The sequence below is a fragment of the Panthera onca genome, chromosome B1 (genome assembly GCF_046562875.1).
Source record: "Panthera onca isolate mPanOnc1 chromosome B1, mPanOnc1 haplotype 2, whole genome shotgun sequence".
Classification (NCBI taxonomy): domain Eukaryota; kingdom Metazoa; phylum Chordata; class Mammalia; order Carnivora; family Felidae; genus Panthera; species Panthera onca.
The window spans coordinates 161,257,972-161,280,970 of NC_138342.1; the positions used below are offsets into that span (position 1 = coordinate 161,257,972).

Sequence of the window (22,999 nt, forward strand, 5' to 3'; positions counted from 1 at the left end):
AGCTGAAATCAAGATAACTGACTGAGCCACCCAGACTCCCCTTCCCCATAAATTTTTAAACTTCCTTCTGCATTGGTAATCATTCTTCAAAGTTCAGTGTATTTCTTTTTAGACTTTATACATTTATACAAGTATATATATAATGTATATTTGTAAATAGTTGGGCCTATTTTAGGATTTTGTTTTTCTTCAGAAATGAAATCAGACAATATATTGTATGCAGATTTTTTCCCCATTACTGTGTCTTAGAGATTTTTCCATGTCATTACCTCATGTAGGCATAATCCTTTAATCTACCCTTTAATCTACTGTAATTAGTATTCCTATAAAGAATGTTCTATGATTTCTTGAACCATAATGGACCATTAATGGACATTTACTTATTGTAATTAATATTTTCCTGTTGCAAACAGTACATCCTTATACACATCCCATGTGCATATATACAAGTATTTCTCTAAGATAATTACATAAAGGTAGAATTACTGAATTGAAGAGTTATGTGCTTTAAAATTTTATTAGTGGTTATGAAATTTCCTACAAAAAGGCTGTGTCAATTTGCACTTATACTGATGGTGTATCATGGCATTCAGTACCCTGTGTAATCTTGCCAGCAAAGAATGATAAATTTTTTCTTAATTTTGATGGGTGAAAAGTAAGAAGATATTGTTTCAGTTTTTAACCTTTTCATATGTTTGGAGACTATATACATATTTTTTTTCTCCCTAAGAATTACCATTTTACATTCCTTGTCAATTTTTCTGTTGGGTTAGTCATTCTTTGAAATTGATTTTTAGGAACTCATGTATTGTGGGCAGTCTTTTGTTTGGTATATGTTTTAATATTGCTCCTCTATAGCTTACCATTTAGCTTTTAAAAAATTATTCAACTTTATCTTTTAGATCAGTTTTAGGGTCACAGAAAAATGGAATGGAAAGTACTGAGAGTCCCCATATACCACTACACACACAGCCCTTCCTTATCCTGCAGCCCAGGTACAGTTGTTACAGTTGAGGACTGCACGGACACATCATTATCACCCAAAGTTTACATTAGAGTTTACTCTTTTTTTCCCCCCAGTCTGTACTTTTTAGTTATAATTTTTAGTTCATTTCTATTTTGTGTTTTATTAATTCTTTTTTAGTTTACAATTTTTCTTTTGATTTCCTTTTCTGTTCATTTATTTTTTAAGTTTTTATTTAAATTGCAGTTAGTTAATATTAGTTTAGTTAATTTTAATTAAACTAGTTTAAATTTTAAACTAACTAGTTAGTTTAGTTAGTTAATATTAGTTTCAGGTGTAAAATGTAGAGATTCATCACTTTCATACAACACTCTGTGCTCCTCACAGGTGCCCTCCATAATCCCCATCACCTTTATCATCCCCCCTCCACCCACCTCCCCTCTGGTAACCATCAGTTTGTTCTCTATAGTAAAGAGTCTGTTTCTTGGTTTGCCTTAGGTTCACTCTTGATATTTAGCTTTTCATATGGTGTATTTTATTAGGTTGAAATTTGAAATTTAAATGAAGGAAGATTTATCAATTTTTTTCCTTAAGATTTTCTGAAGTTTGTATTTTGACTAGGCTTGTAGTACTCCTATTTCAAGATTATCAGCATAACCCCTCCATAATTTCTTTTAGTATTTTTTAATTGAAAATTTTTCTTTTAGCTTTTTAATTGGAGGGGTCATGTGGAATAAGCTAGGGTATTAACTTTTATCCACTTGTGATCAGTTATTACATAATCATTTAAAATTATACTTTTATCATAAACAAAATTCCTTGCAGTCTATTTATTCATTCTTTAATCTTTTATGAAGCCATCTGTCTTACACAGTGTTTTTGAAACAATTTAACAGCTTTATTGAAGTGTAATTGAATACAATGTTAAAAAACAAACAAACTTGGTCTTAGATAATGAAAGGCTTTATTCAGAATAAAGACTATTGTAACAAGGACAGTGCCCTGATCTGAAAAATCTGGAAGCATCTCAAAATCAAATAAGAAAAGGCTTTTCTTTTAAAGGGTCAAGGTGGGGGAAGTAGAGGTAAACAGAATCTTTTAAGAGGAAGTTAGATAAGCAAGGGGAAATGACCGGTCTGATAGTGTTCTTTGTGGTCAGCTGATTTCCAGGAGAAGCTGATAAGGTAGGGGTGCTCCACTTTTTCTGTAGGGACAAGCAGAGCTCAGAGGCCTATAGGAAAGAGAGAAGCCTTAGTTAAGTTTGGTCAAGATAGAGAAAAGAGTAAGAAATGTGCAATTGTGAACACTTGGTCAACAATAGACTGCACATGTTTAAAACATACAGGTTGGTAAGTTTTGACACATGTATACATGTATGAAACTATCACCATGATCAAGATATTAAACATGTAATTATCCCAAAAAGTTCTTTGTGACCCTTGGTAATCCTTTCTTCCCACCCCTTCTTTTCCCCTATCCTCAGGCAATCACCGATCTCCTTTCTGTCATTATACATCAGGGTGCATTTCCTAGAATTTCATAGAATGACTCTTTTTTTTTGCCTAGCTCCATTCTCTCAGCATAATTATTTTGAGATTCATCCATATTGCTACTGTGTCAGTAGCTCATTCCTTATTGTTGTTTATCATTGAGTAGTATGGATATGCCACAGTTGGTTTATCTTTTCTTCTGTTCATGTTCATTTGGGCTATTTCCAGTCTTTGGCTATTAACAGATAAAGCTTCTGTGAACATTCACATACAAGTCTTCATATGGACTTCTGTTTTCATTTCTCTTGGGTAAATACCTAGGAGTGGAGTGACTGAGTCATATGATAGGTGTATAACTTTTCAAGAAAATTTCAAACTGTTTTCCAAAGTGTTTGTACCATTTTACATCCACACTATCACCATGAGAGTTGTCGTTCTTTCACACCCTGGCCAACACTTCATATGGTTAATCTGTTCAGTTGTAGCCATTCTATTAAGGGTGAAGTAGTCCATCACTGAGGTTTTAATTTGCATTTCCTTAGTGACTAGTAATGTTGAACATGTTTTCATGTGCTTATTTGCCATCTGTATATCTTTTTTGATGATTTGTCTGTTCAGCTTTCTTCCCCATTTTGAAAATTGGGTAGTTTTCTTATTTTTATTTATTTATTTATTTATTAAAAAAAATTTTTTTTTTAACGTTTATTTATTTTTGAGACAGAGACAGAGCATGAACGGGGGAGGGTCAGAGAGAGGGAGACACAGAATCTGAAACAGGCTCCAGGCTCTGAGCTGTCAGCACAGAGCCCGACGCGGGGCTTGAACTCACTGACCGTGAGATCATGACCTGAGCCGAAGTCGGCCGCTTAACCGACTGAGCCACCCAGGCGCCCCGGGTAGTTTTCTTATTTTTGAGGTTTGAGAGTACCTCATATATTCTGGATACAAGTCTTTTATCAGATATATGATTTGCAGATATTTTCTCCCAGTCTGTAGATTATCTTTAATCACCCTAGCTGTGTTTTTTATGGGTTATGTTTTTTTTGGTGTTACATTTAAGGAATCTTTGTCTAATCTAAAGTTGCAAAAGTTTTCTCCTACAAGCCTTTTAATTTTAGGTTTTACATTTAGAACTATGATCTATTTCAACTTTATATAATTCTTTTGTATGGTACAAGATTTAAATTATATTTCATTTATTTTTAAATTTTTATTATGAAATAATTATAAACTGACAGGAAGTTGTAAAAACAGTGCAAAGAGCTCCATATATTTTCACCCAGTTTCCCTCAGAGGTGACATCTTATGTAGCTATTGTGCAATATAAAAACTAGGACACTGACACTGATGCATTAACTAGATTAAAGACTTTATTGAGTTTTCACCATTTTAAATTAAATTAAATTAAATTAAATTAAATTAAATTAAATTAAATTAAATTTCTTGAGAGAATCTTAAGCTCCTTAAGGAGGGGCTCGAGCTCATGACTGTGAAGATCATGATCTGAGCCAAAATCAAGAGTTGGACATTTAACTGACTGAGACACCAGGCAACTCCAGTTTTCACCATTTTTAACCACATTTGTGTATGTGTGTATTTGTGTAGTTTTATGCAATTTTATCCCATTTATTGATTTCTGTAAACACCACCCCAATTAACACAGAGAACTGTTCTATCATCATAAAAAATCCTCCTTGCTGCTACCTCTTTGTATCTGTACCTACTCCCAACTCTAGTCTGATCCCTTCTTCCCCTGGCTACCTCTTATCTGTTCTCCATGTGTAGTTTTGCCATTTCAGTAATGTTAAAAAATGGAATCATAAAATATATACTTTCGAGAGTGACTTTTTTCACTAAACATAATGCCTTTGAGGTCAATCTAGATTGTTGTATGTATTAATATTTCATTCCTTTTTATTGCTGAGTATTGTTCCATTGGATGGATTTAACTGTAGAGAACTTAGAATAATGTTTCTGTTGGTCTTTCTACCAGCTGAGAGGTCCTGCCTAGAGTTTGTTTAACATGTTTAACCATGGTTAACCATTTGTTAACTGTAGTATAACCATGCAGAGTTTGTTTAATCATTCACCTTTTAAAGGGCATTTGGGTTTTTTTTTTTTTTTTTTTAACATTTTGCTGTTAAAAATAAAGCTGCTATGAATTATGTTCCACTATTTATCATCAAAGAATTAAAGAAAAATATGTTCTTTGTGAGTAAAGATCTTAGAAATTTAAATTATAACCAAATAGAAATTATAGAACTAAAAACCAATAATGAAAGTTTCACTGGCTAGAGTTAAAAGCAGGCTAATATGGCAGAAGAGAGTCAATGAACATGAAGCTGACCACCCCCCCCCCAAAAAAAAAAATCCAAACTAAAGAACAAATAGAAAGATTAAAGAAAAATGAGCAGAGTATCAGGGACACTAGGAGATATCAAGTAATCTAATGTAACTATTAGTGAAATTTCAGGACACTGAGAATGAGATAAAAAATAAAAGAAATAATGGCTGAAAAATCCCCTAATTTAGGGAAAAATATTGACTTACAATTCCAAAGTGAACCCAAGTCAGAATCATTGCAAAGAAAATTCACTCAGGTATATTGTAATCAAAGTGCTGAGATAAACAGAAAGTAATGAAAGAAGCCAATAGAAAACGGGGACAAAGATATGAATGATAGATGATTTTTTTCCCCTGAAGCAATAAGGGCCAGAGATAATAGAACAGTATATTTACTGTTCTAAATGGAAGAAACTGACAACCTAGAGTTCCATACATAGGACACATATTCTTCAAAAATTAAAGAAAGCTTGTTTCCTTGGCTCCCCCTTCTTCTCCTCCTCCTTCTTTCCTGTGTATTGTTATTTCTCCATCCTTCTTCTCTCTCAAACAATTCAGACCTGAACACATTAGCTGAAACATAGAAGAGATGTCTCTGTGGGTGGGAGGTTGTGGGGCATGGGTGGTGGTGCAATGGAGAGCCATGGTGGCTCAAAGTAGGGTGAGACAAGGCAGGCAAGATAAAAAGAATGTCTACATGAGGTGAAGACCTACTCAATAGACAAGTTAGTTCCTGAGTATGAAGAGAAATGCATTCACGGATGCTTAATTTTTGGTGATGATTATGCAGACTGTTAGGACTAAATATTTGTAACCTCCTCCCCCAAATTCATATGTTGAAGCCCTACCCACCAGGGTAGCTGTGTCTGGAGATGGGGCTTTAGGTAAGTAATTAAAGTTAAATGAGATCAAAAGGAGGGGGTCCTGATCTGACAGGGTTAGTGCTTTTTTTTTTTTTTTTTTTTAATGTTTATTTTTGAGAGAGAGAGAGTAAGCCAGCGAGCAGGGGAGGGGCAGAGAGAGGGGAACAGAAGATTCGAAGTGGGCTCTGCGTTGACAGCAGGAAGCCCGGTGCTGGGCTTGAACTCATGAATTGTAAGATGATGACCTGAGTTGAAACCAAGAGATGGGTACTCAACCGAGCCACCCAGGCACCCTGAGTTAGTGTTTTTATAGAGAGACATCTGAGAGCTTGCTTGCACACTCTCTCGCTCTCTTTCTCTCGGAACATACACACTGAAGAGAGGCCATGTTAGAGAAGGCAGCTCTCTGCAAGCTAGGAAGAATTTCCTCACCAGAAACCGAATTGGCAGGAACTTTGAGTTTGGACATCTAGCCTGCAGAACTGTGAGATATTAAGTTTCTGTTGTTGAAGCCACCAGTCTGTGGTATCTTGTTCTCCCAGTCCCAGAAGACACAGACACATACTCTGTATGATTTCATTCCTTTGAAATATGTTGAGCTTTAAATAGTTGTAGCCAAAGAGTTATGAAAACTTCAGAAGGTAGTAAGTGATTTTCCAGAGAATCATGGCTGTAGCTTGGTTAGAAAGAAGATTTTAGACTTTAAGATAAGACCTTTGTTAATGAATATTGATGACAGTAAGTCCTTTCTTTATTGATAGTCATTTACTCTTCACAGGAGTGTGAATCGGACCCTTGTTGTGAAGGAAGTACTTGTAAACTTAAATCATTTGCTGAATGTGCATACGGTGACTGTTGTAAAGACTGTTGGGTAAGGAGTTCCTCCCTATTTGGAAAAAAAAGTAGAAAAAAGCAAAACATGCATATGTAAAAATTTTTTTTTTCTGATCTGTAAGAGAGCACTATTTTTATTACATGATTCTATGAAAAATTTTATGCCACTTGTTTGCAGTTTTGAATTACATTCTTTTTATAACAAGCGGTCTCACGAGACTTTTTTCTAAGTAGAAACTTTTTTTCTGATTTTAAGAATAACCTATGTTTTTTTATAAATAATTCACAAATGCCAAATATAGAAAGTACAGAGTAAAAGGCATCATTTTACCTTCCTCAGGTAGCCATCGTTGATAATTTGTTAAGTACTTTTTCCTATACAAAAGTGAATGCATGTGTGTATGTGTGAGTGTATGTGTGTGAACACAGATACGTTTATTTTTACTACTGCTTTTTTCAGTAGCATACCGTAGATTTTATCTATTCATATAATTAGTTCTACATGGTTGTATAGTTAGTGCTGTTTTATGAGGCGATTACATAATTTCTTTATTTACTCAACTAATGGATGTTTAGGTTGCTTCTAATTTTTGTCTATAAGTGGAATTGCTGGGACAGAGTATGTATGTTAAAAATTGTGACACACATTTTATATACCTTCCACAAATATATTGGTCTGTACTTCTACCAACAATGTAATCAAATATGTGCTGTGACATCATTGGTGAGTCCAATACTGGTTAGTCTGATAGGTGTAAAGTGCTTTTAAAGTTTTATTTAATTTGTATTTCTTTTGGCTATCGGTAAAGTTACATTTTTTCATTTTCCGTATTTCATGACTTTTATGGGTTGCCTGTTACTGGCCTTTGTTCGTACTTCTATTGGGTTATCTAATCTTTTGTTGTTGCTAGATGTTTTATAGACATAAATACTGTGGCTTCAAATTTGATCAGTTTGTGGGGATTGTCTTGATATTCCTGTTTAATTTGAATCTTATTACCCTAGTTCCTTCCAGGAGGTACTTTATGCCGAGGAAAAACTAATGAATGTGATGTTCCAGAATATTGCAATGGTTCATCTCAGTTCTGTCAGCCAGACGTTTTTATTCAGAATGGCTATGCTTGCCAGAGTAACAAAGCCTATTGCTACAATGGTGTGTGCCAGTATTACGATGCTCAGTGCCAAGTCATCTTTGGCTCAAGTAAGACATTTTAATTATAATCAATGGCCTTTATTTTATTCATTTATTTGCGTCCGTTTTTAAAAATGGAAAGAAAACATTATTGATACAAGTGAAGTTCTCTTGTTTTCTCTCCCCTGTCCTATCTCCCTCCTTCCTTCTCCATAAGTAGTGCTGATCATGAATTTGATATATAGAAATTCAGTTGGTGATTTTTGCTTTTACTCCCTGTCCTTTTTATCACCTTTCTATTCTATGTATATAAACAAAATAAGTAAATATACATTTACTTAGTATCATGTTCTAGTTTTAATAATTTCATGTAAATAATAAGAGGATGTACATATGGGTCTGCTACTTTCATTGCTCACTGAAAATGTTTTTGATATGTTTGATTACAATAGCAATATGTTGATGCATTTAGATTTTAGTGCATTAGAGTACTCTATTATATAAGTGGAATCCATTCCCTCACTGATAGATATTTCAGATGTTTAAAAGTTTTTCCTGTTTTCTCTATTTAAAATTTTCATTTTTGTCAAAGTTACACGTACACATAGATTAAAGAGCCAATTTTTTTATGAGGTTTTATGAAAAAGCGTGCTCCCACATAAAATCCCCATCCCTTGGGGCAACCACTTTTCACCTTTTCTAGCTGATTATTTTGTTACTTGTTCCAGGTCTTTAGATAATCTCTTGGTAATGCTACTTTTTAATTTTTACATTCTAGGCATTAACTACTAATTTCTCACTACCGAAGATGAGAATTTAGAATTCTTTCAACCCTTGTCAACTCCCATCATATTCATGATCTTTTTGCATTCTCCATCCTTTTAATATGGATTAAGTATGATTTTAGTTAAAGCATCGAGGACTCTTGTGATACTGTGATTTATAATTAGAAAACTATACTTGATCTTCATTCCTTTCCTGGCATCAAACTCCTAAAACCCTTGGAATTTCCTAAGTTTTGAGAGCTAGAAGTGTGTCTCTTGATATGTTAACAAAGTGACTTTTGGAAAGCTCAGAGGTAACTCAAGGATGGGAACTGGTTGCCCAGGGAACCAACCTCACGGTTAGAGGGTTAGAGGGTTGAAACTTTAAGTTCCCCACCTCTGTGGAGGGAGAGCGGCTAGAGGATGAGTTAATCACTAATGGCCTATGATTTAATTAATCCCATCTATGTAATGAGCCTCTATAACAACCCAAGGATAGGGTTCTGAGAACTTCCAGCTTGGTGAAGATGTAGGTGTATATTCTCGGAAAGTGTTGCACTTAGAGAGGGAATAGAAGCTTCTAGTCCCTTTCCCCATACCTCGCCCTATGGATCTCTTCCATCTGGCTTTTCCTGAGTTATATCCTTTTATAATAAATCAGTAATCTAGTAAATCAAATGCCTCCCTGAGTTCTGTGAGCTGCTCTAGCAGGTTAATCAAACCTAGGAAGGGAGTTGTGGGAACCTCTGATCTATATATAATCACAAATATATTAATAACAAAAAGGAAGAAATATATATGGCCATTAAAGTCCTAGTTTCTGTAACTGATCATGTGGTCACAGCTGGTAGTTTTAACAACCTTCTTCATTATCCATTCCACATACCCTTTGTCTTCAGCAAGCACCTCAGTTGGTTGTGGCTTTTTACCTGTGGAGTGACCCAAACCTTCATTCTTGAAGGCTCTGGGCCGTTTGTAGTCCAGCCTGGATTGAGTTGCTGTAGTTTTCCGTTGACCTTAATCACAGGGCACAGTAATACTAAGAGGCACCTTCGGGGCTCTCCTGTATTACACACATACTCTTCCTCCCCTCCATTGTGCAATAGCAGTTCCCCGTGGTTGTCAAGATCAGTCCCCATAGCCAGCACAGTGACTCCTTTCATTGCCTGTCCATTCAGAGGCATGAGGAGTGTAAAATGGCTAGCTAGTGGTCTTCAATTCCAGCTCTCAGCGGAATCATTGTTGTGTCTTCTGATGGAAGCACTCCTCTCTTTGGAATTTAGACTCTAAGTCAGAAGGTTGTGGGAAGAGGAAGCCAAAATTTTGCCAGAGGGTCACTAGGAGAAATAGCAGTGGCACTTTTACTTCTGCCTCATGATTCCTGGACCGGTGAATCCTGGCTGTGGTAGAAACAGCACCATATATTGGATGCTGATTCAGAACATACACAACCCTCTGGAGAACTTTGCCCCTTCCTATAAGGCATTGCCACCTAGTTGGTGCTGTAACAGAGTCTTCAAAAGGCCTTCCATTATTCTGTCAAACTAGCAACTTCTGGATGGTAGGAGATGTGGTAAGACCAGAGAATTCCATGAGCCTGTACCCCTTGCCACATTTCATTTGCTGTGAGGTGAGTTCTTTGATGAGAAGCAAATCTATGTGCTATATACCATGATGGTGGTTAAAGACAGTCTGTCAATCAATGGATGGTAGTTTGGGCAGAAGAATTCCATCCAGGCAAAGCAGTCCTTGTCTAATCAAGTGTCTATTCCAATAAAAATAAAATTCGTATTCTTCCATGATGGAAAAGGTCCAGTGTCATAAACCTACAACCAGGAGGCTGGCTGTCATATTGAGGACTCAGAATTGGTCTCTGCTGTTGGCAGATTGGGCACCCAATAGTGGCCATAGCCCAGTTGTTTTTGATGAGTGGAAGTGCATGTTGTTTAGCTTATGTATAATCTCCATCCCTGTCACTATGGCCCCTTGCTCTTGTCCCCATTGGGAGATGACAGGGATGATGGGGAAGACAGGTTGACTGGTATCCAAAGAATAGGTCATCCTATTCATTTGACTATTAAAATTCTCCTCTGCTGAGGTCACTTTTTGGTGAGTGTTCACATGGGACACAAATATCTTCATGTGTTTTTCCCATGAGGACATATCTTTTGATAATCTTGTAGAAGGGAAAGGCAGTTAAGATCCCTGCAAACTAAATTATGATGTAGGGCTGAAGAGTTGCTATACCCTTGAGAGAGGACAGTGCCAACTGAAAGCAAACTGCTTCTGGTCATCCTTATTGACCAGTGTGGAGAAAATAGTATCTGCCTGTTCAATAGCTGCATACCAGATGCCGGGAAATATGTGAATTTGCTCAAGCAGTAAAACCTCAGTGGCTACAGCAGCAATTACACTTACCAGCTGTTTAAGCTTATGACAGTCCACTGTTGTTCTCCAAGTTCTGTCTTCTGCACAGGCCAAATAGCTTAGCTGAATTGGAGTATCTTTATCTTTCTAGTCCTTAATGGTGGTATTGATCTCTGCAGTACCTTCTGGATTGTGGTATTACTTTTGGTTTACTGTTTTCCTAGGTAGTGGGTGTTCTAGTGGCTTCCGCTTGGCCTTTCCCACCATAATAGCCCTGACTCCACAGGTCAGGGAGCCAGTGTAGGGATTCTGCTAGCTGTTGATTATGTCTGTTCCAGTCATGCATTCTTGAACTGGGGAAATAGCCACAGAATGGGTTCAGGGATGCACTGGGCCCACTGTGAGGACAACCTGAGCTGAAACTCCATTGACCACCTGACCTCCATAGCTCCCTACTCTGACTTGTAGGCCACCATGATGTTTTGGATCTCCTGGAAGCAATGTCAGTTCGGAGATAGTGTCTCGTAGTCTCTGAGAGGTCTGATTACTTTTCTGCAATGTTCAGTTACCCTGGTAAAAGGCCTTAGGTCCTGTTGGGGATGGATGGGAGAAAGATTGACAGCAAACATTTTTGGCAGCATATCAGGGTTCTACCTCTTCTTCATTTAAGGGGTTCTGGGTCTAAAAATATGACTCAGGTCTGAGAATCAATTGAGGGCCCATGATTTTTTTTGATTCAGGTTAGTCTTTTGTTCATTTGACCTCGAACTTTTCTTCTTATAGAGATGTAGTAAGAATTTGCTGGTGGGCTTCCTCTCTTTTTATTTCTAGGAACACTGTGATCAACTAACTAATGCCGTAGGTCTGTACAAGTCAGACTTTTCTAATTGCTCCTTTGACTTTGCTGTTCATTATGCAAAAAGGATATCAAGTAGCTGCTATGTAGTAGTTCTGGTGAAAAAACCATGGCAAGTTTACACTGAGGCATGGCACCATGGGTAGTCAGCTTTATTATTACTTTTATTGTTGTTGGGTTAGAAACCATTCTCTCTTTTATTTATATTTTTCTTTTCAAATTTTTATTTAAATTCTAGTTACATAACATACAGTGCAGTATTGGTTTCAGGAGTAGAATTCAGTAATTCATCACTTACATATAACACCCAGTGCTCATCATAACAAGTGCCCTCCTTAATACCTATCACCCATTTAGCCCATCTCCTACCCACCTGCCTCCATCAACCCTCAGTTTGTTCTCTCTTAAGAGTCTCTTAATGGTTTGTTTCCCTCTTTCTTTTTCTTTCTTTTTTTTTTCCCTTCCCATATCCTCATCTGTTTTGTTTCTTAAATTCCACATATGAGTGAAATCATATGGTACTTGTCTTTCTCTGACTGGCTTATTTCACTTATAATGCACTCTAGCTCCATCCACATTGTTGCAGATGGCAAGATTTCATTCTTTTTGATGGCTAATATTCCAGTGTATGTGTGTGTATGTATGTATGTATACATGTGTGTATGTATGTATACATGTGTTGTATATACATATGTATGTATGTACACATATGTACACATATGTATATGTATACACACACACACCACATCTTCTTTATCCATTCATCAGTCGATTGACATTTGGGATCTTTGCATATTTTGGCTATTGTTGATAATGCTGCTATAAACATCAGGGTGCATGTACCCCTTTAATCTGTATTTTTGTATTTAAAAAATTTGTATTTTTGTATTTGGATAAACACCTAGTAGTGCTTGCTGGGTTGTAGGGTGGTTCTATTTTTAACTTTTTGAGAAACCTCCATACTGTTTTCCAGCGTGGCTGTACCAGTTTGCACTCCCTCCAACAATGAAAAAATGTTCCCCTTTCTTCACATCCTCACCAACACCTGTTGTTTCTTGTGTTGTTAATGAAAAAAAAAATTTTTTTTAATGTTCATTTATTTTTGAGAGAGAGAGAGAGAGAGAGAGAGAGACAGAGCATGAGCAGGGGAGGGGCAGAGAGAGAGGGAGACACAGAATCTGAAGCAGGCTCCAGGCTCTGAGCTGTCAGCACAGAGCCCGATGCGGGACTTGAACCCACAAGTCGTGAGATCATGACCTGAGCTGAAGTCAGACGCTTAACTGACTGAGCCACCCAGGTGCCCCGTGTTACTAATTTTTAGTCAGCTTTATTTTGATTACACAATGATGCTAGCAGTATTCCTGCAGTGATAGTATATGTTGTATTGCCTCTTATGTTTCCTTCCTTAAGTTAAAGTGATTGAGGTTCCCAAGGAAATGGGTGCTTTCAGCATAACTAGGCAGATTTCTTTGTTTGATAATTGGCAGTGATGTGTTTATGCCAGGATCATACTGGATTCTTGTTTTCCCATCTTCTTCCATTTCTGTCCTGAGTCAGTAGGAACAGCAACAACATTGCATTCAAGTGAATGAAATAAGTGAGCACCATATGTTGATTGAGGCTTGTCTTTGAGAAAACAGAGACTTAATAATAGGAGCTGTTCTGTTTCTCTTCAGAGAGGTACTGGTAAACTATATCCATTATTTACCAGGATGTGGGACACTTAGTAGGGGATTGATACATATTTAATGAGGAAAGGAGGGAAAGCAAGGGAGGGAGAGAAAGGAAAGGAAAGGAAAAGAAAGGATAGAAAACGAATGGAGACCCAAATTTTCTATTTTTATTTTTGTTTCTTCTCAGTTAAGATCAGTCATGAGTACTGTGCTGGATTTCTCTGAAGGTAGAGATGTTGACTTTGACCAGACTCCTGCTGTCTCTAGTGTCTGTCTGTTGTACACCTTACTTTATGGTGGGTCAGATAGGGATTGAAGAGAGACAACTAAAAATTAAATGGGACGTATTTATGCTAGATCATAGGCTAGAGTAGTAGAGATCTGTCAACTCTTGATACATTTTGTAAAAATGGCAAGTTATTGCAGTCTAAAAATATAATTGCAGATACCTTTTGATGAGGTAAATACTATTACGTAGCAAAGATATTACCTTCATAGAGGCCTGTGGAAAAGTCTAGGACTACAAACTGCAGTTGTTTTTTTCTCTCTTTTTTTAATTGTTTATTTTTGAAAGAGAGATACAGAGCGAGAGTGGAGGAGTGGCAGAGAGAGAGGGAGACACAGAATCTGCACTTGATCTTAGCCAAAAGGCCGAGGAGCGATTAGAGACACAGAATCTGAAGCAGGCTCCAGGCTCTGAGCTGTCAGCACAGCCTGACGTGGGGCTTGAACTTGTGAACCGCAAGATCATGACCTGAGCCAAAGTCAGGTGCTTAACTGACTGAGCCACCCAGGCACCATCAGTTGTTTTTCTCTTTGGAGATTATCTGGAAGTTTTAGAGCTCCTTCTGTTCCCTAGAAGGGCCCTGTTAGGGATCCTGCCATGTGCTGTTTGCCCCGTTCAGGTATTATTCTCTGTTCCCTTTTCACGTTGCTTGATCCAACTTCTTTCGCCTCGTATCCATTTTCTTTTAAACGAAACCATATAAACATTAGATGCGTAAGATAGGCCAGTGAATTCCTTTATTCAGTAGAAAGTACTGACATTTTGACTTAAAAATATTTACAAATAAAATTTATTTAGGAATGTGTAATTAGTGGGCAAATTGAACATGAAGTGATAATACATATATACAATATGAGAAAGCAAAAATGGATTGCCACTTTGTCGGCTGTCATGGCTGTTTGACAATCCTTCTTGTTAGTAGAGCATCTAAATTCAGCATTTTATATATGGTAAATTAAAAACCCAATAACAATAGCTGGCAATGTCTTCACCAACCCTTCCCAGCCTGATCTAAAGTCTAATGATGTATTAGAGACATATTTGAGAGCGGGGAAAAGGAATATGCTGAGAACACTAGCATACTATGCATGCTTTTTCATTTATTTATAATTTCATCTTTTTAATGATATTTCTTGTAGGGTCTTAGTGTTTGAGCCCAGGCTAACTTTCAGGTACAATGTAAGCTTTATTTTTACATTTTGTTGTTAAGTATAAAAGTAGAACAAAAATGTTTTATCTGTGAGGCCTGACACTTTCTAGAAGGTGTTGAGGCAGTTCATCAAGGTGTATGGATTGTCATAGGGAATATACTTTTATTTATGAATTAAATTGCCATACCTTTTTTTTTTTTTTTTTTTTTTTAATGTTACAGAAGCCAAGGCTGCCCCAAGAGATTGTTTCATTGATGTGAATTCTAAAGGTGACAGATTTGGCAATTGTGGTTTCTCTGGCAATGAGTACAAGAAGTGTGCCACTGGGTAAGTGGAGGTGAGGTTATAAAGGAATGTGAATGATTTTAAGACCCGTCATCTTGCAACTGCTGGCTTTCTCTCCCTTAAATACTGAACTTTTCAAATTAACTTTTCAAGTTTTAGAACATAAGACTTCAGCGAGACTCTGAAAAGAACTAGTAAAATAATTCATCCCTTTAGATGTTAACTGTCTAAAGTCTAGTGGATTTTAGAATCTTTGTTTTTCCTTATTCTACAATAAGAACCTCAAATAAACACTCTTCCTCTTCTTTTTTTCATTAAAAGATGGCACTGATTAATGTGTAGATACCTGCAAAATTCATTCTAGATGTTGTTATTTTCTTCTTGCTCTATATAATTTTAAAGTGACAAATTAAAACCTTTTTTTTGTTTCTACATTTGCTTATTGTAAAAGTTAATAATTATTAAAGAATTACAAATAAAAAAAAGTCATCCATAATATCAGTCCATATATATCTACTAATTGCATTGTGTTTCTTCCTCTTTTTTGTTTCTGTGCACTGTACATACACACGCTGATATTTTGTATAATTGGAATTATTCTATATTACTGAGCATCTCTTCTCTTTGCTCCTACTTTGCCAGTTAGTCTAAGTAACTGTACGGAAACAATGTTTGCTAAGAAGAAATAACAGCAGTCAATCTCCATGTCGCTAAATCCATCAGACATTGTTAGGTCTTCATGCTACTTGACCTTTTGGTGTCATTCAAGTATGTTGACCGTTTTTTCCTTGAAGAAACCTCTTTCCTTCGCTTTTGTGTGGGATGTTCTTCTAGTATTCTTTTCTGTGTTTCTGGTTGCTCCTTTAGTGTGTTTATTTGTAGGCTCATCTTTCTCTACTCAGCCATTAAATACTGGAGACACCACGTATGCTGGCTTACATGTGGCCTTCTGCCACAGGGCCTTTGCACACACTATTCCTTCTGCCTGGCATGCCTTCAGCTCCTCCAGATCTCAGTTTTAAAGACTTCCTCACCTTTCTTAACAGAGCCAGAGAGCCCTCTTGTAAGGTGTTCTTACTGCTGTGTGCTTTTCCCCCTTAATGTTAGCCAATTTATTTTGTTCTAATCATTTCTTGATATATAAAACAGAGTAGATGGAAGGAAGATAAGAAAAACAAGAAAGTGTTTCAAAAGGAGATATGAATGTAACTTTTGATATTCATCTTATATAGTTTCAAAAGTAGTTGTAGATATAAGTTCTCTTCTGTTTACATAGCACTTTTTCTGGGGAAGTCATACTATTATTATTAATACATTTTTAGTGTATTTAAATTCTAAATTATTTTGGTTTATGCCCAAACCACTGTCCTAGTAAGAACAATCATTTAAAAATGATATGATGTGGGGTACCTCGGTGGCTCAGTCATGAGCCCAGGGTCGTGGGATCTAGCCCCATGTTGGGCTCTGTGCTGTGTGTGGAGCCTGCTTAAGATTCTCTCCCTCAACATCTCTCCCCCACTTGCACACGCTCTGTCTCTCAAATAAAATAAAAATGACAATATCTTCAAATAAGATAGAGGATAATTTTCCAGGTAAAAAGAAGAATAAATACAAAACCAGTTCTAGGCATAGAATTTTATGATTCTTTTCTGGTGTTTAGAAAAGACACAGGAGGGTCTGTCCTGCATTTTGGGGAGACTGGACCCATCTTGGTTACCATAATTTGTCTAAATTAAAATGAGAAAAGTAGGAACTTGAATGTTGAACGAAGGACGAACTGCTTAAGAAATTGGATGTTTTTTTTGTTGTTGAATTTGATGTGTTTTCCTTATTGTTCATATCATTAATTTTTTAAAATTTATATTGTGATTTCTCCTGTGACTCCTGAGTTATTAAAAGTGTGTTGCTTAATTTCTAGATATTTGGGAGTATTCTGGTTATGTTTTTGATTTCTAGTTTAATTCCAATGAGAACATACTCTGTATAACTTTAGTTCTTTGCAGTTTATTGAGATGTGAGTTATTGCCCAGCATGTGGTCTCTTTTGGTGAATGTCCATGTACAATTGGAAAAAAAGTGCATTCTATAGTTATTGGGTTGTGTTATTCTATAAATGTTGACAGTCTTATTCAAGCTTCCTATATCTTTGTGTTGCATGTGTGTGTTTTAGGTTTGTCCTTCAATTTTTAAAAAAAAAATTTTTTTTAATGTTTATTTTTGAGAGAGAGAGACAGAGCATAAGCAGGGGAGGAGCAGAGAGAGAGGGAGACACAAAATCTGAAACAGGCTCCAGGTTCTGAGCTGTCAGCATAGAGCCCGATGTGGGGCTCGAACTCACAAACTGTGAGATCATGACCTGCGCCAAAGCCGGATGCTCAACTGACTGAGCCACCCAGGCACCCCCTTGTCCTTTAATTTCTGAGAGAAGTGGGTTAAAATCTCCAGCTATGATTATAAAGTTGTCTGTTTCTCTTTTTTAGTTCTATACATTTTTTTGCTGTGTGTCTTTTGAATCAGTAAATTCTTATGTTATTAGGTGCATCCACATTTAGGATTGTTATGTCTCCTTGACGAATTGGCCCTTTAATTATTACCAAATTTTCTTCTTTATCTTTGCAATATTCTTGTTTAGCATTTGTTGCAGTTTCATTTGTTTATGTGACTGTTTGGTGATCACCCTTCATTGGTAAGCTAAAGTGCAGTGACACGTTTTATCTTATGTGTTTAGTGTAATATTTGGCACATGATAAGTACCTATTAAATATTTGTTGAATGAATGTAGGAACAGATGATACAGCTGATGGGTGGATAATTAGTGTAACTGATTAAATGAACTGAGGTGAAACTTTGGGGTAAGTGGATTAATGCAGACTTGGAGAGAGCTTGCTAGACGTGTCTGATCTTTGTCTTTAGCCTGGTTCTATTTCCATGATCTTATGAGTATCTTAATGAAATTATAGAAAGTACACTTAGGAAATGTATAAATTACTGGGTAGCTGATTTGAAAAACATTTTATAATAGTAATATAGCATTAATATAGCCATTAGGAATGCATATCTGAAGTCAGACTCTTTGGGTTTGAATACTGCTTCAACTGCTTAAGATCTCTGAGACTTTGGACAAGTTGCTTTCCTTTTCTTTTTCTTCTGTGCCTCATTTTTCTATAAAATGAGGATAATAATGGTACCTATTTCCAGTTGTTTTGAAGACCAAATGTGTTGATGGATGCTGGTACTAAGAATACCCGATTCGTTGCAAGACTCATCATTGTCATCATTGCTTTGTAATCATCCTCGTCACAGAAAATGTATAAAATCTAGAAGAATCTAAAGGAAGTGAACCCTGTGGTCCTGCCATCCAGAGATACTCCCTCACATTTTTGTTGTATTTCCTTTTTGTATGTGTGTATATACATTCATAAGCATACATTTGTGCATCATACATGTATGTACACATACATATGTGTACTCAGAACCCCGCATCTGTATGCATAAACAAAATTGCAAAGTATGATTTATACTATTTTATAAATTCAGTTTACTTTCCACTATATTAAGAGAGTTTATAGGATGTATTCAGCTTCTTTTAATCATTTCCTTATTTTAGGAATTCAAGTTGTTTCTAGTAGTTTGCTATTTTATTTTACTTTATTATTATATTTTTTAACGTTTATATTTGAAAGAGAGAGGACAGAGTGCAAGTGGGAGAGGGGCCGAGAGAGAGGGAGACACAGAATCTGAAGCAGGCTCCAGGGTCTGAGCTGCAAACACAGAGCCTGATGCGGGGTTTGAACTCATGAACTGTGAGATCATAACCTGAGTCACAGTCGGACGCTTAACCAACTGAGCCATCCAGGCACCCCGTAGTTTGCTATTTTAAATAAGGTTGTGATATATACAGCTGAAGTATTTGTTTATTTCTCTGATTGTTTCCTTAATAGCTTTTCTCAAAAAATATGGATAAGTTTTAAGGCTCCTCATAGATACTTCCAAATTGATCTTCAAAACATTTAACTGATTTATGCTTTCCCTACCGCCTCACCAATGCCAGAGTGTTATCTTAAAAATTTATAGTTGACCTTTTTTTTTTTTTTTTTAAATTTTTTAACGTTTATTTTATTTTTGAGACAGAGAGAGACAGAGCATGAACGGGGGAGGGGCAGAGAGAGAGGGAGACACAGAATCGGAAACAGGCTCCGGGCTCTGAGCCATCAGCCCAGAGCCCGACGTGGGACTCGAACTCACGGACCGTGAGATCGTGACCTGAGCCAAAGTCGGACGCTTAACCGACTGAGCCACCCAGGCGCCCCAAAAATTATAGTTGACCTTTGAACAACATGGGGGTTAGAGATGCTGACTTCCCACATAGTCACAAATTCACTTATAACTTTTGACTCCCCTAAAACTTAATTACAATAGCCTACTATTGATCAGAAGCCTTACCAATAACAAAAAAATAGTTGATTGAATGTTATATGTATTATATGCTGTGTTCTTACAATAAAGTAAGCTAGAGACAATGTTATTAAGAAAATCATAAGGAAGAGAAAATACATTTGCAGGACTGCACTGTAAAAAATCCATGTGTTAAGTGGACCTGTGCAGTTCAAACATGTAATGTTCTAGGGTTAGCTGGACTTTTCCAATTTGTTATATCAAATAGATGTTTCTTTTTTTGTTTTTTGTTTTTGTTTTTTTTTTTAATTTTAGAGAGAGAGAGCGTGAATGGGGGACAGGAGCAGAGGGTTGGGGGAGAGAGAGAGAGAGAGAGAGAGAGCGCAAGTGATCTTAAGCAGTCTCCACACTCAGTGCAGAGCCTGATGTGGGGCTCAAGTTCCACGACCCGGAGATCGTGACCTGAGCCAAAATCAAGAGTTGGATGCTTAACCCACTGAGCCACCCAGGTGCCCCCATTTTTTAAAAATGTTTATTTATTTTGAGAGAGGGAGAAAGTGTGAGCACACATAAGTGGGGGGAGGGGCAAAGAGAGAGGGAAAAGAGACAGAATCCCAAGTAGGCTGTACACTTTGAACTCAGAGCCTGACACAGGGTTTGATCCCATGAACTGTGAGATCATGACCTGAGCCGAAATCAAGAGTCAGATGCTTAAATGCCTGAGCCACCCAGGCGCCCCTCATTTTTATTTTAAATGAATTTGTAAATAATTATTTAAGATTTTTTGTTGTTGTTCAAAAGATGTTTAAAGAGATCTAGAAAAATGTGGCTTCCACTCTTACTCTTTTTCTCTCTTCCCACCCTACCCCCAGGTACCTATTTCTGTTAGCTTTTGGTATGTCTTTGCAGTGTCTTTCTGCCAGTACAGTCTTATTCCTCCCCCCTCCCCGCTTCCTGTTGTGCATACTGCAGACACTGTTGTGCAGATTGTATTGTTGCATTTCACGGAAAGAGCTCTCTTCTCTTTCAGTACATAGATGGTGTCATCTTTTAAAAAACTTTTAAACAAAAAATTTCAAATATACAGAGGAGCAGAAGGAATACAGAGGAGTAGAAGGAGTATTTCAAATATACAGAAGGAGTAGAAGTATGATGAAACCCATATATTCTAGATTAAAAACATTGTTGGCATTCTATCATATTTTCTTTGTCTAGACTTGTCTGAACCACTTTTAAATAAATTCTAGGCATTATGATACTTCATTCCTAAATTCTTTAGTATTCATCTCTGACAGATAAGGCCATTCACAATACCAATGTCATACCTACCAAAATTAATAATTTCCTAATATCATGTAATACCTGGTCAATATTAAAGTTTCTCCAACTGTCCTCAAGTTGTGTTTCATAGCTGTTTTTTTGCCACATCAGGATTCCGTCAAGGATCATGCATCACATTTAGTTGTCATGCCACTTATGTCACTTTTAATATAAAATATGTAGTCTTCTTCATTAATTTTTTTTTCTTTTTGACGACAGTGATCTGAGGGAAATAATTGGGCCAGTTCTTTTAGTATGGCCCGTGATCTGGATTTGTTTGATAGTTTCTTCTCAATGTTGCTTTATATGTGTCTCTATCCCTAAATTTTCTATAAATCAGAAGTTAAATCTAAAGTCGTAATTAGATTCAGGTTAAACATTTTAGGGAAGAATACTTCGTAAGTGGCACATGATGTCAAGGAGGCACATAATTCTGGGTTGTCTTTTTATTAGTGGTCAAACCCCCAACCCCCATGTCAGGCTCCATGCTGAGCCTGGAACTTGCTCCCACCAATGTTTTGCTTCATAGTTTTAATATGCATTGATGATCCTTGCCTGAAGCAATTATTCTATTGAGGCTTGTGATAGAATTTTCTTTTATAATATAACCATGAACACCTCTTAGCTTTGTTGGCTGTTTGTATTCCTTATTTTGTGAATTGCCTTTTTTGTATCTTTGCTAATTTTTTCTGTGGAAGTGGGTTTTTTTCTTACTGATTTTTAACAGCTTTATATATATATATTTAATTTTTTAAAAAAATTATTTTTATTTTTGAGAGTGAGTGAGCAGGGGAGGGGCAGAGAGAGAGGGAGATGGAGAATAAAAAGCAGGCTCCATGCTGACAGTAGAGAGCCTCATGTGGGGGTTGAACTCATGAACTGTAAGATCATGACTTGAGCTGAATTCAGGCACTTAACCAACTAAGCCACCTAGGTGTCCTATGGCTTTTTATACATTAAGAGTATTTTCCTTTTACTTTTTAACATGTCACCAAGACTACACATGAAACACTGAGTATATCATCGCAGCTTGAATTTTGGTAGGTCCAACAGATGTTAACTAAGGTCTGCTTTATGCTACACTTTGTTCTGGAGGTTTTCTTTTTTAAAAAAATTATTCTTTATTTTAGAGAGAGAGAGAGAGAGGGTGGGTGAGAGAAATGGAGGGAGAGAGACAGAGAATCCCAAGTAGGTTACAGGCTCAGCGTGGAGCCTGACGTGGGGCTTGATCCCACAACCCTGGGATCATTATTTGAGCTGAAATCAAGAGTCAGACTCTCAACTGACTGAGCCACCCAGGCGCCCCATGTTTTAGAGGTTTTCATATCTAATTTCAACCAACTATGTGAGATAGACATTATTATTTATCTCTTGTTTTTCAGATGAAGGAACTGAAGCTCAGAAAGTTTAAACACTTTATTCAGGTTAACTAGGGAATAAATGGTGACATAAGAATAAATGTAAATGAGACAAAATTACTAACCCTTAAGTGCAGGATGGAGGAAAGAGGAGACTTAACAATATATGCAAAAAGTAAATAGGAATTTTAGCTAGTGATCAGTTCAAGGGCATCTATAATGTAATGTAGTTACCATAAAAGCTACTGTAATCATGGGCCTAATAGTAGTACAGTATCTAGAATATAGGAAATGTGAGCTCTGTTATGTTATTTGCTTATCAGGCTATAACTGAAATTTCATGCCCTGCTCTGAGCACTGTGCTTCAAGAGGCAATGAGAGAACCTGGAACATATTTAGAGGGGTGCTTCCTTGTTCCATGAGAAATGATTATAAGATATTGCTCTGGTGAATAAGTATTTAGGAACTATGTGATAATTGTCCTAAAATAGCTGCCATGTGGAAGAAGGAAAAGACATTTGCTATTAGCTGTGTGATCTCATGTGGAAGGTCTGGGACCAATGAGGAAAAGTTATAAGGATATAAATTTTAGCTCAAGAAATAAAATAGTTTTATGAAAGCTAGACTGCGAATTTTTAGGGGGTGATTAATTAGAGGAATTGGTGAATTAGAGGAAAACAATATCCTATAATGACTTGGCAGTGATAACATAAAGGAGATTCTAGTATAGGGTAGATTCTTGGATCACAAGGCAATCAGGTAGAAAATTTCAATATAGCATCTTAAGAGTTGATATTAGTGGTATTTAGTGTGTTATGGAAGGGTATAGGAAGGGCATTTAGCTAACACAGCCTTGGTAATAGGAATTGTAGTCAGATAACCCTTCATAGAGTTGTAATATTGAATCAGTGAATTGAAT

General features: G+C 36.7%; 1 protein-coding gene across 2 annotated transcripts in view; it reads left to right on the forward strand.

Moving 5' to 3' along the window:
• ADAM9 (ADAM metallopeptidase domain 9) overlaps window positions 1–22,999 on the forward strand; it is a 145,100-nt gene that overhangs the window by 69,675 nt on the left and 52,426 nt on the right. For both annotated transcript variants that reach the window (XR_013555062.1, XM_078445536.1), the window contains exons 13-15: window positions 6,439–6,531; window positions 7,500–7,695; window positions 14,945–15,050. Coding sequence is in view for 1 of the 2 variants with exons in the window: in XM_078445536.1 (XP_078301662.1) it covers window positions 6,439–6,531; window positions 7,500–7,695; window positions 14,945–15,050 (395 nt within the window). In the remaining variant the exon portion in view is untranslated. The remainder of the gene's footprint in view (window positions 1–6,438; window positions 6,532–7,499; window positions 7,696–14,944; window positions 15,051–22,999) is intronic.